This window comes from Lactuca sativa, chromosome 1 (genome assembly GCF_002870075.4).
Source record: "Lactuca sativa cultivar Salinas chromosome 1, Lsat_Salinas_v11, whole genome shotgun sequence".
In the NCBI taxonomy this organism is placed as follows: domain Eukaryota; kingdom Viridiplantae; phylum Streptophyta; class Magnoliopsida; order Asterales; family Asteraceae; genus Lactuca; species Lactuca sativa.
This window is the reverse complement of record NC_056623.2, coordinates 82,162,432-82,176,823: the sequence shown is the minus strand read 5'-3', so window position 1 is coordinate 82,176,823 and position 14,392 is coordinate 82,162,432. Positions and strand designations below refer to the sequence as shown.

Below are 14,392 nucleotides of genomic sequence, written 5' to 3'. Positions count from 1 at the left end.
GAGATCTTCAATTCTCATTTAGGTTGTGTCGGCAAAAAATCGATCGATCTATAATTCAAATTCTGGGTTGTGCACTGTTATGCTAAATCTTAGAAAAATCATAACTTCCTCATACGAAGTCAGATTTGAACGTTCTTTTTGTAGACGTTCTTGGTTTAATATATACTACGACTTTCATTTATATTTCTAAGGCTAAAAAGTAATTTATCAAAAATTCATTTTTTACGTTACGCGGTGGCGTGCCGGTTTAGTCTTAAAACTTCGACAGGTCATAACTTCTTCGTTATAACTCGGATTTCGGCGTTCTTTGTATCTTCGGAATCCTTGGCACGATCACTACAACTTTCTTCATAGATATTGAGTCTATCTATTATTTTATTTCTGACGCTTATTTTCATTCTTAATTTATTATACCTTATAAATGAGTATAATGCACATAAAATCACATAATTCACATAATATTCAAGTAATTCCTCTTTATTACTTCAAATTAGGTTACAATTGTTGACCCTAACTATTACATCATCATACTAATGCTTAGTCTAGGAACACGAGTGTTACAGTTACCACTTATAAGTTGAAGCTTTGCATGGCTTCAATTGGCCTTCTAGAACTTTAATGAGAAGGTTGGCAGGAGAGAGACATTGGTTGAAGAATGACAAAGAATTGAATGGTGGATAAAGAGTAAGTTATTCAAGCCTTCAAGTGGGATATTGTTGGGGTGTGAAGCCTTGACAAAAAGTTTTGCTGGTAAGAGAAAGATATGTTCATGGCAGAAAGCTCTAGTGATGAGAAAAATCTTGTTGGTGGTAAAAATCTATGATGGTAAGAGAAAGCTTTGTTGGTGGCAGAAAACTCTACTAGTGAGAGAAAGCTTTGTTTGGTGGCAGCAAGCTCTACTGGTAAGAGAAAGATATGTTGGTGCCAGAAAGCTCTTCTGGTAAGAGAAATCTTTGTATAGTGGCAGAAAGATATGGTGGTAACAAAAAGCTCTGTTAGTGAAAAAAAAAAAAAAGCTTTGTTGGTGAGAGAAATCTCTGTTTGGTGGCAGAAAGTTCTACCAGTGAGAGAAAGTTCTATCGATGAGAGAAAGTTTTGTCTGGAAGGAAGTAGTTGATGCATGGTGTTCTTTCATTAGATGAGATTTAAGGCACCCCCTTTCACGGGCTAATAATGGATAGGCTTGACCTATTAGATTTAGGATTTCTCATGTTTTCCTATAAATATACACACATCTCTATCATCATTCGAGTCTAGTTTTCATGAGTACTTTCAAGAGAGTAGTAATTGTGAGAGCACACACTTTGAAGCAGTTCATAAGAAAGAGTGATTATTTTGTTTTAAGAGCTCAAGTAAGGTGCAACAGTAAGTGATTGGTATAGTTCCTGAAAGTTTAATAAAACCCCCTACCTCATTCGCATGTAGACGTAGATCACTTTAACCGAACCACATTAAATATTGTGATCAGTTTTGATTTCATTTTTTAGAAGCTTTATTTCGCAAGTTTCACTGAAGTTCGTTTATCATTTGTATGAAGTGCTTAACTTGCTTTGTTGAATTTTCCAACAGAGTTTGTATTTAGTGGTGGAACCAACATAGATGGGTGAGAGAGAAATGGTGTCCATGGTGAGCTTAGGTTGATGTTGATTGACGACAAGGGAAGAAACATGAAACTGAATGGTGAATAACATAATTTTTTTATGAGTAAATTACACGAATGGTCCCTATGGTGGATGATGTTGATCGACGACAAGGGAAGAAATATGCATTAAAGTATAGTATTGTATAACTATATAAAGCATGATTTGTTATGAGTAAATTACACGAATGGTCCCTATGGTTTAGGGTAATTTGTGCATTTGGTCTCTAATTTATTTTTTAACTCGGAATGTCCCTATTATTTGTTTTTGTTACGTGCTTGGTCTCTGTCTTACCTGAAAAGACTATTTTCCCTTGATTTTTTAAATTATTTAAATAAATACAGCCCAACCCCACCTCACCCCCCTCATCTTACCTTACTTACCCCCATCATTTTTTCTTATTTAAATAATAGTCTTTTTAGGTAAGACAGAGACCAAACGCATAACAAAAACAAACAGTAAGGATCAAGCGTGTAACAAAAACAAACAGTAAGGACCTTCCGAGTTAAAAAAATAAATTTGGGACCAAACGTATAAATTACCCCAAACCATAGGGACCATTCATGAATTTACTATTTTTTTTTTTTATGTATGGGGGAAAAATTACTTCCCTTCATGAAAGTGTAGAACTCAATTAGCAATAAAAAAAAGATATGCTAGGGTTTCTTTTATTTTTTTTGGAACGGGCGATGAGTAATGATGTATACCCTCCTATACTTTCTCATCAAGAACAACTTAAGAAAAAAAAACACATAACGTTATATTCTCTTAAAAGTTATGAGAAATAGTTATGGATGATGATAATCTAAACACCAAGCTTGAGCAATCAAAACATAAATGAGTACAAATCATGACGTGGGGATTAAGTTTATGTTGGATAAATTCTATTGGATTTAATTGGTTTCCTATTTGTTTTCAACTATACTCTTTTTATCTTTCCTAAATGTTCTACGACTCTTTTACTTTGGGTTTTATTTTCCTGTAAATACCTTACATTATATCGCTTAATTTTTCAATCTCTCAATCATACGCATAGCAACAACGAAGTAAAAAATCATCTCCTCTAAAGTTCCATTTACAAATTTTCTTGTTTGTGAAGTCCTTTTATCATGAAACATCTTTGATTATTTCAGGTTATCACCATTGTAGATGGCTGGCAAAGACGACAGAAGAGATAAAACTCATAATGCTAACGTGAGCAGCTGGATTGACACCATAACAAATATCCTCGAAGGTTTGACCAGTAGTGTACAACGTATCCATAACTCACAAGAGTTGCAACCAAATCAAGAAAGTCAAAGGAGAGATAAAGACGCCGAAATACTTGTTTTCAGACCAGGCCCGTCCCAGAGGGTGGGCGATAGGGGCGACCGTCTAGGGCCCATCTTTTAAAGGGGCCCAAATTTTTTATGGAAATTGTTATATTTAGAAGATAATACAAATAATTTTCTTTTAATTATTGATTTATTATAAAAAACTTGATGACATTTGTATTTTTTAAGGGTCCATTTTTTTTCTCTCGCCCTGGGCCCAAAATATGTTTGGAACGGCCCTGTTTCAGACAACCACCGGACTACCACCATGAACCTCCACCACAACTAGATCCCCTAAATGGGTCTTTTTCACATGAGGAGTTGAAAGGAAATCATAACATGGAAGAATTTTTTGAGTGGATAAGGGATGTAGAAAAGTTTTCGGAGTTTATTGAAACTCCGAAGAGTAAAGAAGAACTTGTAGCATATAATAATAGATTGAAAGAAGAGGGTTCCTCGTGGTGTGAAAAAATCCGAAGTCAACGTAGAGGAAGTGGTAAACTACCGAAGATGAAGAACATGATGAGGTATCTTCCTCCATATTATTATGATCAGTTTCTATTTGAAGAGTACTATTCGTTAACGCTAGGATCAAGTTTAGATGATGAATTTGATTCAAAGTAATATTAACCATGATATGTTTTAATTCAATCAAGAGGTGTTGCGATTGCTTAATTAATTATCGGATAATTTCATCCATTTAATAGTAACTATGATTATCACCTCATTTAACTTTTTCGTTAAACCCTTTGTTTTGGATATCCAAAGTTCAAAAAATAGTAAACAAAAATATATCTTTTGCTATTTCATTTAATTTGTATTATTATCGCAACTACTAAAAAAATATAACGAAAGCCAAAATTACAGAACTTGGATGAACAAACTTAAGACCATCAATTGATGATGATGAAATCAAAAAAACTATAACAGATTATATAATCAAGAAACAGATTAAAGCAATTAATGTCAAAGTAGTATTTCCACGTATAATCTGTTATTAATGATGATCAATTTAAACAAAATTTTATCATTAATGAACAATGATCCGAGTAGTAGAAAACTGTTATAGGCATGAATGATGCAATCATGAATGTTTAATCGTATTAGTATGAACTATGAAATGATACTTTGAATGTATAGATCTAGATCTAAATGTAGTAATAATGCGTTCCAACTCAAATTCAAATTTCAACAACTTATCTAGATGAAATCCATTCTTGCCGCGTAACTGTACTGTGCTCGCCGGATATTCTGTTGCCGCTTCCTGTACACAATCCCTCCGAATCCGACGAAACAAGCGGCGGCGATCACTCCGAACGCAACTCCTGCCTTCTTCCCTCCGCTCATCCCTTCCGACGACGGTTCTTTAGGTTCTTGACTCTTCAAATCGGCGGCCATGTCACTAGCTTCAGACGGTGACGGAGACGGAGACGGAGACGGAGAAGGCGAAAAGGACGATGGCGACGATTCATCAACTGATGGAGAAGGTGAGAGATCTGAAGGTGGAGTTGCAAGTGGTGAATCATAAGGCGAAGGGGAGGAATAGGAGGGGACTGGATATGAGTCGTCTGAACCTAATTCTGGAGCGGGAGACGGCGAGGGGGGAAATTCCGGCGGATCGGAAGAATAAACGGCGAGAATGAAGAATGTTGTGATGACGAATGCGTGAAGGAGACAGGTGATCTTCATTGTTGTGACAGCGTAAGGATTGATGAAAGATTAATCGGAGTTTATACAAGTTTTTGCAGATCTAAGATTGAAGTAAAGCGATTGAAGAAACGTAGAAAAGAAGAGATTGAACGTGAAAGGGTTTTATCAACTGCCGTCGGTTTAGAAGCGGCGTAAAGGTGACAGAAACAGAATCTGTGGCGTTGACAATTGAAATGCATTTTCGTTATTATATTGCAAAAAAACGTGAAAGGAAACATATGATAAACACTCGTATTTTTACACTTTTACAATACGACAGTAAATATGATTTTTTTTTTGTTAAATATCAGAACAGAAATCATATATTTATCATTGAAATTTTTATTAAAAATAATCTCAAAAATCTTGCAACAGGTATAAGACAAACAAATTCAATTGATTACTGATGTGATTGCGATACTTAAACATAAAAGAATTGATAAAGACTTAAGGGGTATCGTGCAGATATCACTGCCGGTAGTGCGACGTGGATCTCTTTACCGGCAGTGAACACCGCCTGTGAAGTATTAGTAGTGAAATATCACCGATGGTGAAAAATTTTTAAAAAAAAAAAAAAAAATGAACGTTGTATTTTTTTTGCCCGTTTTTTTACTGTTGCTGCATTTATTCTTTTTTTTTTCAAATTTCCTTCTTTACCATTATATATATATATATATATTTATTATTTCTAAAAAATCATCTTATAAAAATGACAAATTCATTAGAAAATTGTAAGTTGTTGCTGACCGTTAGTCAGACTGTTATAAAATCATGGGAATTGATTATGAATATAGAAGAAGAAGAAGAAGAAGAAAAAGAAGAGGAAATTCAACCTAGGACGCAGAAGATGCTTCTCAAAGATCGTTGGGATGCACACACCCGTCTAATGGCAAACTATTTCGATGAAAATTTTGTTTACGAGGAACACTGGTTTCGACGTCTATCTCGAATGGCAAAACATTTATTTCTTTGTATAGTTGGTGATGTTACTAACATTTCTGAATATATTAGACAACGTTGAGATGCAAGAGGTGCATATGGGTTTCCAGAAATACAAAAATGCATAGTTGCGGTTCGTCAATTAGCTTATAGTTCTGTTTCTAATTCATGGGAAGAATATTTTCAAATGTTCGAGCGTGTAGCTAGGGACAGTTTAGATGAGTTTTACAAATACGTTGTCACTATTTACAGTCTAAGGTATTTGCATAAACCCATTTTTACTAACGTTCAATCATTATATGCTCATCATGTTAGTGTTTATGGTTTTCCTGGTATGCTTGGAAGTTTGGATTGTCTTCATTGGGCTTGGGGTAGTTATGCTAATGCATGGCAAGGGTAATTTACACGGGGTGATAAGAGTCGTCCGACAGTGATATTTGAAGTTGTTGCGTCACAAGATTTTTAGATTTGACATGCTTTTCTTGGTGCTTCCGACTCAAACAAAGACATTAATGTTTTAGACATGTCGCCATATTCAATGGTTTTTGTGATGGGTCCGCGCCTAACTATCCATTTCAAGTGAATGAAACGAGGTACGATTATGGATATTATTTTGTTGATGGTATTTACCTTGAATTTGTTGTGTTTGTGAAAACGCTAACATGTCCAGGTGATCTCAAACGCATAAAGTATAAACGTACCAGGAAAATACTATGAAGGATATGGAACGAGTATTTGGAGTCCTCAAGAAGCGTTGGCGCATACTACAACATCTGGCTCGTCCTCGAAGTGTAGACAAGCTCGCTTGTATTATGTATGTCTGTATCATTTTACATAATATGATTTTACATAGTCTTAAAGTACATTTACCCCAAAAACAAATGGAAGATTTCGACTGTCAAATACTAGCTTCGAGATTGTTTAGTCAAAAATACCCTTGAAAGATTTTGTAATGTCCTTATTATTTAAATAATTATGTTAATCCAAAATCACATATTTGCCTAAATACTAACTGAACCCATTTACATCGTATTATCTTTAATACACCGTATATATTTTAAATTTATTTTTGGAAAAGTTAACAAAATTGTATTATAAAATAATACATAAAGTTTGCTAAACTTAAGAATATCTATTTTGTTTAATTAACTTTGAACAGTTGAAATAAATTAATCGGTCCAAAATATTAATTGTTCAAACTTTCAAAAAATATATTATGGAACACCTGACATTTAATTTCACAATCTACTATCTTTAGAACTATGGCCCAAGGTTTAAAAAAAAGAGAAATTAAATATTGTGTCGTTGACACATAACTAATCAAATCCTTAAACTATCATCATTACCTAATAAAAAGATTTTGTCAGTATCGGTATAAATATTTTTCCTCCTGTTCGGCTATATAAAGAGTCCCTGAATCTAGAGTCGTTTGACCTTCCAATACAGTTCCAACAATGCATTTCCCGGACTGAAAGAGGGACTGCGTGGCGTTGCATGTTAGAACTCATTAAAACCCGATTCGTATCATTATGCTCGATAAAAGTAATGAGAGAAGCTCCAATAGAAAAATATTGGAAGGAAAAATACTTCAAAGAAAAAAAAAATTATCGAGTTGGAACAACTTGTTCTTCCTAATTACCCTGATTCAAGGCCAAAGAATTTCATGTCACTATCATATAGTATTCATCTATGTCTGGTGATAAATAAAGCATCTGTGCCCCTTTTGGTATCTCAGAAATTTTATAAAACGGACTTCTTGAAACCCCCAACGATCAATCTTGGCATGAACTGCTAAGGATCCATTAAGTCCAATTTTATTTATCTTTCTACCTAAGTAAAATGATGATAACAAATATCTTAAATTAATTTTCATTATTTTCATATATATAGGAAGATTAGTACGAAAAAAATGTAGGATGATATTTAATTTCTCTTAAAAAAATTACATCAACAATCCTATCATTTGATAATTATGTTTAATAGAAGTCGACAAAATAATGGTTCAAACTGATCCATAAAATGTTACAACCGGACATGGGCCTACGACATATCAAAACCGGTTCAAGAGGAACTCGTCTAAGCCCTTAGCCGGGTATGTGAGTCAAAGAATAAAAACCATGTATAAATGGCTCCATGCCATTTTGGGCCATAAATAATCGGAGTTTTTTTTTTTTTTTTTTAAAGAATTTTTATAATGTCGTCAAGTAGTTATCATTAATGAGCTCACATAGTCACATGTTTAAGTCAATGGCGGTCCATCATTTTTAATGTTTTTAGCCCATAGTCTCGTAGGGTTTCATTATGTTTAGGGTTTGAGACTCTATATATCAACTTGTATCTCTTCATTAAAGTATTAAATCAAGAGAAATTTAGCAATTTAGTAATTTAAAAAAAAAATCAAAAATCAGTAATTTTCGAAAAATAGCCATTCAATTCGCAGGTGTTTCGAAAAATAGCCATTCAATTCGCAGGTGATCAGTTACATTTGGTAGTTCCAACTAGGCTTGCATAAAAAAAATCGGTTCAAGATCCGAACCAGTCACTGAACCGGTAAACCGCTTCACCATGAACCGAACCGATTCAAGAACCGAACCGTCAGTTTGCACCCGTTCGAGATTTTAGACATTGAAACCGGTTTAATAACCGTGAACCGGTTTAGAACCGGTAGTCAAACCGATTAAACCGGTTTAGAACCGATTAAACCTATTTAGAACCGGTGTAACCGGTTTAGATAGGTTCGAGTTTTTCCATGACGGAACCGGTTTTACAATTCACGAACCAGAACCGAACCGGTTTTCTGAACCGGATCGGTTTGAAAAAAAAACTGGTTTGCTCACCCCTAGTTCCAACTTTCTATCTATTATTTGAGTACGTTAGGCTGCAAATTGGGCCCAGTATCGGCCCATGAGCCGAAGGTACAAATAACCTAATTTTTGAGGAATACTTTCATTTCTAGTTTCAAATTAGCAGAATATGTACTTTGCCACAATATTCATTGAATTTATTTTAGTACAAATATAAAAAATGAAAATTCAAAAAAAAATGATAATCTAATATTTTTTTAGATAACTTTTATATATAAGCTAGCGTAATTGTATGATTTCGTAGTCAAAAATACCATATTTCATACTCAAAAGGAAGCAAACTTACATACTTCATTAGGAAAATAAATAAATAAATAAATAAGATTTTCGAGGGGAATCCATAGGTGGGAGCAGAGGAATTCCCAGGTGGAGCACACCCATCTGTGATTTCTGTATAAAATATAAACGAAAAACCTTGTACAAACCATTCTTATCGGGCCATGGGCCGAAAATTGGGCCAAAATCACAGTCCAACAATACACTTCACATTTGGAGGATAGCAAATAGCAGATGAGGTATAGCCACCTTGTAACGTTCCAAAAATATCAAGGAAAACTTTCATTTTTAATCAATTAAACCCTTCGTTCATTTGTTCCAAAAGATAATAAAAGTAATAATATTCTCAAAATGTCAGAGTAAAAATTAGAAATAGCCAATGTGGAATAAACTTTGGGGGATGCTGTGCGATCACGTCGGGTCTTTCCCCTTGGAACTAGAAGTACCTGAAAAATATTCAAATCACAAATCATAAGCACAAAGTTTAGCGAGTTCCCAAAAATACCACATACCATACATATCAATAGGCCCAACCCGCACAATTGGCCCAACCCATAATAACATGCCCAACCCCACATATCAATGGGCACAGTCTAACAAATAAATAGGCCCAACCCAACATGTCAATGGGTCCTGCCCAACATGCAAATGGCCTCAGCCCAACACATAATGCGAGAGTCAGAAAGACAACTAGCATCCTAAGCAGTATAGGGAGAAGTCTCACCTGACTAACGAGATCAGCTAAACCACCATTCAATGACCCATAATAGATGCTACAACAATCCTATCAAAACATACTATGTCCACCCTTAGTCTACACCCTAGATCTAGCAATTTTGACCAAAAGTCAATCCATATCAACAAATCAACGGTCCAAGGTCAACCCTTAAATTCAACATCCCAAATACACCAAGGAACACTAGATCTGGAGGATATAACTTCAAATAGACATCAAGGATCCATAAAGTTGCCAACTAGAAAGCTTGGAACTTGAATACTCACAAGGGTTCAAAATATGCTCAAGATGGTGATGATGAAGTATTTCCTTGATTAATGCACCAAAACACATTCTTCTTCTTCTTCTAGGTACTAAGAATACCAAAATGAACCAAAACTCTCTAATAGAGGCTAGTGTTTTGAGGTAGAGGGTTGGAGGCTGAAGATGATATCCTAATCCTCTAGAAATGTTGCTTAAATATGGTAGGAACCCCTAAATTTACGGGCTTGAGTCAGAACAGCTGCCACGTCGTGGCTAACCTATTGCCACTTCGTAACGCTCATTAAAAACATGTGTTCCATTTATTATATGTCATGTCGTAGGCATCATTGCACCACGTCGTGGCACAAAGTTTTTCCCAAAACTCCATCTTTGTTCCCTGATAAATATTAAGCTAAACCATCTGGAACACGGGTGTTACACATCTACTATTACATTGGCTACTTTCGGGAATAAAAATCAATTTTTTTGCCATTTTTTAAAAGGTCATTAGTGTTTTTGGATGATATTTTATATTTTAATCTTATATTTGATTAAATAATATCAAAGGAAGGTTTAGGGACTGATAACGTTTGCTTTTTCCAAAAGCTACAACTAGGGCACCCACTAAGTATGTCATTGTTTGATTAGGCACAATACGAGTGTGTTGTTGTCTTCTGTTAACATCAGATCTCTTTTACCATCTTGACAGTCCCTATTTTTTTGGAAAGATGATTGATGATGATAATTCTATATAGGGATGAGTAGTTTGTCCCAAATCCCGATCACATACCGATAACGAACCGTACCGAATTTAAAAATATTGGACAGTAGTCAGTACTCCAAATGCATGAAATTTGGGATTCAGTACCACCAGTACCGGTACTAGTACCGAAAACCAGTACTAGTACCGAAAACCGATACCATTCCCGATATCGGTACCGATGATGTTAATTCAGTTCGGTACTCGAGATTGACTTTCGTTAAAATTCGGTGTTCAGGAAATCGGGAATGGTATGGGTCGGTACAGGTTCTGTCTCATGCTCATCCCTAATTCTATATAAGTGGTAGTGGTCCATGTTAGAAACGTTAGGGTTTGTGGTGGAGATCTGGATACCAACTTGGATCGTGATATCACTTTCCGAACTGATATTTCTACCCTATGTCTGGGTTACAAGAAATTCAGCCTAGGATAATCCAAGCGGACACTTACGTTTCTAGGCACAGAAAACGTAAGCCAATATGCTAAAGGGTTATGTGAATGTGTGATGAAAAACCAGAGCTAAAGAACGTAACCATCTTCTAGAAAGGAAGAGTTGTTTATATATTAAATACGATTAGGGTTTCATTAGGGTTGGGCCGTCATTAGTTTCTTTGGAAGCAAGTAATTTTAATCGGGATTAGGGACCCCAGCCAGGGGATCTGCCCCTTGGACCCCGCTAGGGGCGCTTCCCCTAAACCCCGCCAAAGGGGCACTGCCCCTTTGGAAACCCCGGACCCGAGGGCGCTGCCCCCAGACCCCCGACTAGTCGTCGAACCAGCTTCTGACTCGATCTTATACATGTGTGCACTCTGCACAACCCCGTACATGTATTAGAGTACAAATCATGAAGCCCCTTAGCTCACATGTTAGTTCAAGTTACTTAAAATGACATGGTGACACTAAAATCACCAATAGTCTACGTCTACCTGTGTTGCTTCTTGTAGCTTCCTAACTTATTTACAACAAACTTAGTGACTCAAACTATTTGAATATTGCTTAAAGAAAAAATAAATTTGGCGTTGATTCTATGTAAACCTATGAGATCACACACTAAAAAAATTATAATGAAACTAATAAATAACAATAATAGGTCGTTTCTCCCTTGACCAACTGGGCCCATACAAACCCCAAGAAGTATTTAACGACTTCTTGGGCCAACATCGCGACCAAATTCAATCCAATTGATGAGATTTTCATCTAAATGACATCACACAAAGTATGACACTCTTCGATGACATATGTATCGTTGAAATTGATAGAATTTTGATAAGTTTAGAACAAGAGGCCAGGGGAGTGGGTTATCTTTTGGCAGAGAAAGGGTTTTGTAGGTTAAAAGGATGAAAATATGGTAGGAATAGGTAGTGCTAATGGCAAGTAGTAAGCTCTTTTTGGTTCGTTATCGCTCATGAATTGTAGTTGGCCCATAATTGTTGATGTCCCTCTTCAAATGGAGAAGATGAGGGCTTTAAAACATTAGTTTGCTCACTTTGTCAATTTAAGGACCTCACTCTATCTTTTTCGCCTTTGACCACAACTAGCCACCGGTCTCTCTTCACACTATTAGATTGTTATTGACAAAATGGCAAAAATGGTCCCTATGGTCAGCAAAACTATGTGGTTTTGGTCCAAAACGTTTTTGTGGTCCAAAAATGGTCTAATAGCCACCGATCTCTCTTCACACTATTAGATTGTTTTTTGGTCCCTATACACTTAAAAAGATAATTATGCACTTATAATTTAAATTTTTCATTTTCTTGAATTAAATACATAAATTGATTTAATTTATATTTTTTAATTTTAAACAAAAGTATAAAAAAATGTTCACCCAACCCATTTCTCTTTCCATATCTCTCAACAAACACACACACACATGCACATACACACACTCAAGAAACACATCATCGCTAATGTTTGCCACCATCACCACCGACTGCCACTATTGACTGCTACCATCATCAACATCGACTGCCACCACACCCCACCACAAACATCATATCCCACCCTCACCCCCATCTTTCCTTCTGCAGACCCGATAAAACTACCACCACCGGCTTTTGTCTCCTCTTCTCCGCTTGGGATGCATCCAACTCCCGCCTCGTCTCATCCTCATCTTCTCTAGCTAGATTGTTGTTGTCAATTTTCATCAGAATCTATAAAAATTTGCATTTGATTTTTGCCTCAAGACAAATCTAATGCAACACGAGAAGGTTCTTTAAGTCAATAGTTAGTCTGAAACTCAAAATCAAGAAAATATGAGGGGATAAAGAAGGCAGTCGGACCTGAATTACAATAATAACTTAGGAAACATCCCTATGGAACGCAGGAAGGTAGTAATCGAGGCTCATAGAAGCCACCATTCAAGAGTAAATAAGGTAGGCAAAGATAAAACATAGTTATTGGATGTTATAGAGACGATAGAGATGAGAGGCAAGACAAGTTAGACTTCCCTCAGACCATCATCGTCGTTGCCAAACTCCGATTTTGGGGAAATTGGTATAAACTTCATTACCATTGTCGAGTATGCCTTCAACCATTGTCGAGTATGCCTTAGGTTCCGATTTTAGGGAAATCGATTTAACCTTCATTACTAATTGCATCGGTATCTCTGATGGAGATGATGATGAAGCGTGACGATGATAAACAATCACACTGGTGTAGACCTTGATTGTTGAGATAGTGCAGCAAGGTTGATGATGGTGGGTTTTTGGGTAAGGTTGAGGTGAAGAAGATATTGACTCAAAAAGGGAGTGGAATTGGATTTCTTTTGGTTTTTTAATTAAAAAAAATATGAAAATAAATAAAAGGAAATTAAAAAAAAAAAAAAAAAAAAAAAAAAAAAAAAAAAACCTTTTTAGGGGCATGTTCGTCATTTCAAGTTGGGTATGAAGTATGAACCAAAATCACACAAAAATATCAACCATAGGGACCAAAACCACATAAGATATTCGAAATTGGACCATTAATGTATCGCCAAATTTTTTTGAATAAAAACCATAGAATTTTACCAGCCATAGGGACCATTTTTGCAATTCTGTCATTGCTATTTAACCCCACCTACGACCAACTCCAATCTGCCTTCAAAATGGTGGAAAACCTCTATATTTTACTCCGATGGACCTCTAAAAATATCACCATTTTTGTGGGAAGATTTGTTGGCCGCTATATTTAGCGGAGCATTCTTCCAACACTAAATCACTTTTTCAATATAAATGCATTATTTTATCATATATGCATTGCTTTTAATATTATTCAAATATGTTATTTATTGTAATAATATGAAAACATATTTTTAGTGTAAAATTTTAGTGTGTGGTTGGAATATAAATTGTATTTTAGTGTTAAAAGAACACAATTTTTGTGTTTTTTAGTGTTTGTGGTTGGAGTTGGCCTAACTTACTAACTCACTTTGGTCCCTAAACCAAGTCAAGGCAAGGTCAATCCTATTTTCACAAAATTTGACACGTTAGCCCTTCTTCTAAATTTTTAATCTAGCTTCAGATTTGCTTCCTATTAGCCTAGAAACTTCTATTTCTAGCGTCAAAAGTTTATTTTGCATTTACTCTGTTATATATATTATCTACAACATTATCCATTTTTTTAAAGCATATATGAGATTTTCCAAAGACGAGGGAGGGGGAGGGGGTTAACAGATCAAAATTTCCCTAGCTTCTGAATGTAAAATGGTTATTTAATTGTAAAGATCTCTACTAATTGAAGCCAGAACTTTTTACCTTTACAACATATGAAGTTTGAGACTCCTGTATTAAGCTAAAATGTTGACATTTATGCAATTATTGATCAAGTCAAATAAATTCCTAAACAGCCAAACTAACATGCTGACCCAAGTTAACTCTGCACTACATTTCTATTTTACTTTCTGCTATTTTACTTCCTATAATTACAAACTTCTAGCATAAATCAAATCATAGATA

General features: G+C 35.4%; 1 protein-coding gene across 1 annotated transcript; it reads right to left on the bottom strand.

The window, feature by feature from the left end:
- Nucleotides 1-3,954: 3,954 nt before the first annotated feature.
- On the bottom strand, nucleotides 3,955-4,823 carry LOC111881115 (early nodulin-20). The gene has a single exon (XM_023877514.3). It carries the CDS (start codon nucleotides 4,640-4,642, stop codon nucleotides 4,154-4,156), a length of 489 nt encoding a protein of 162 aa, XP_023733282.2. The 5' UTR covers nucleotides 4,643-4,823; the 3' UTR covers nucleotides 3,955-4,153.
- Nucleotides 4,824-14,392: the final 9,569 nt, after the last annotated feature.

What these genes read in the sequence shown, in the direction of transcription:
- LOC111881115 (XM_023877514.3), bottom strand. Translation starts at nt 4,642, where the DNA reads ATGAAGATCACCTGTCTCCTTCACGCATTCGTCATCACAACATTCTTC.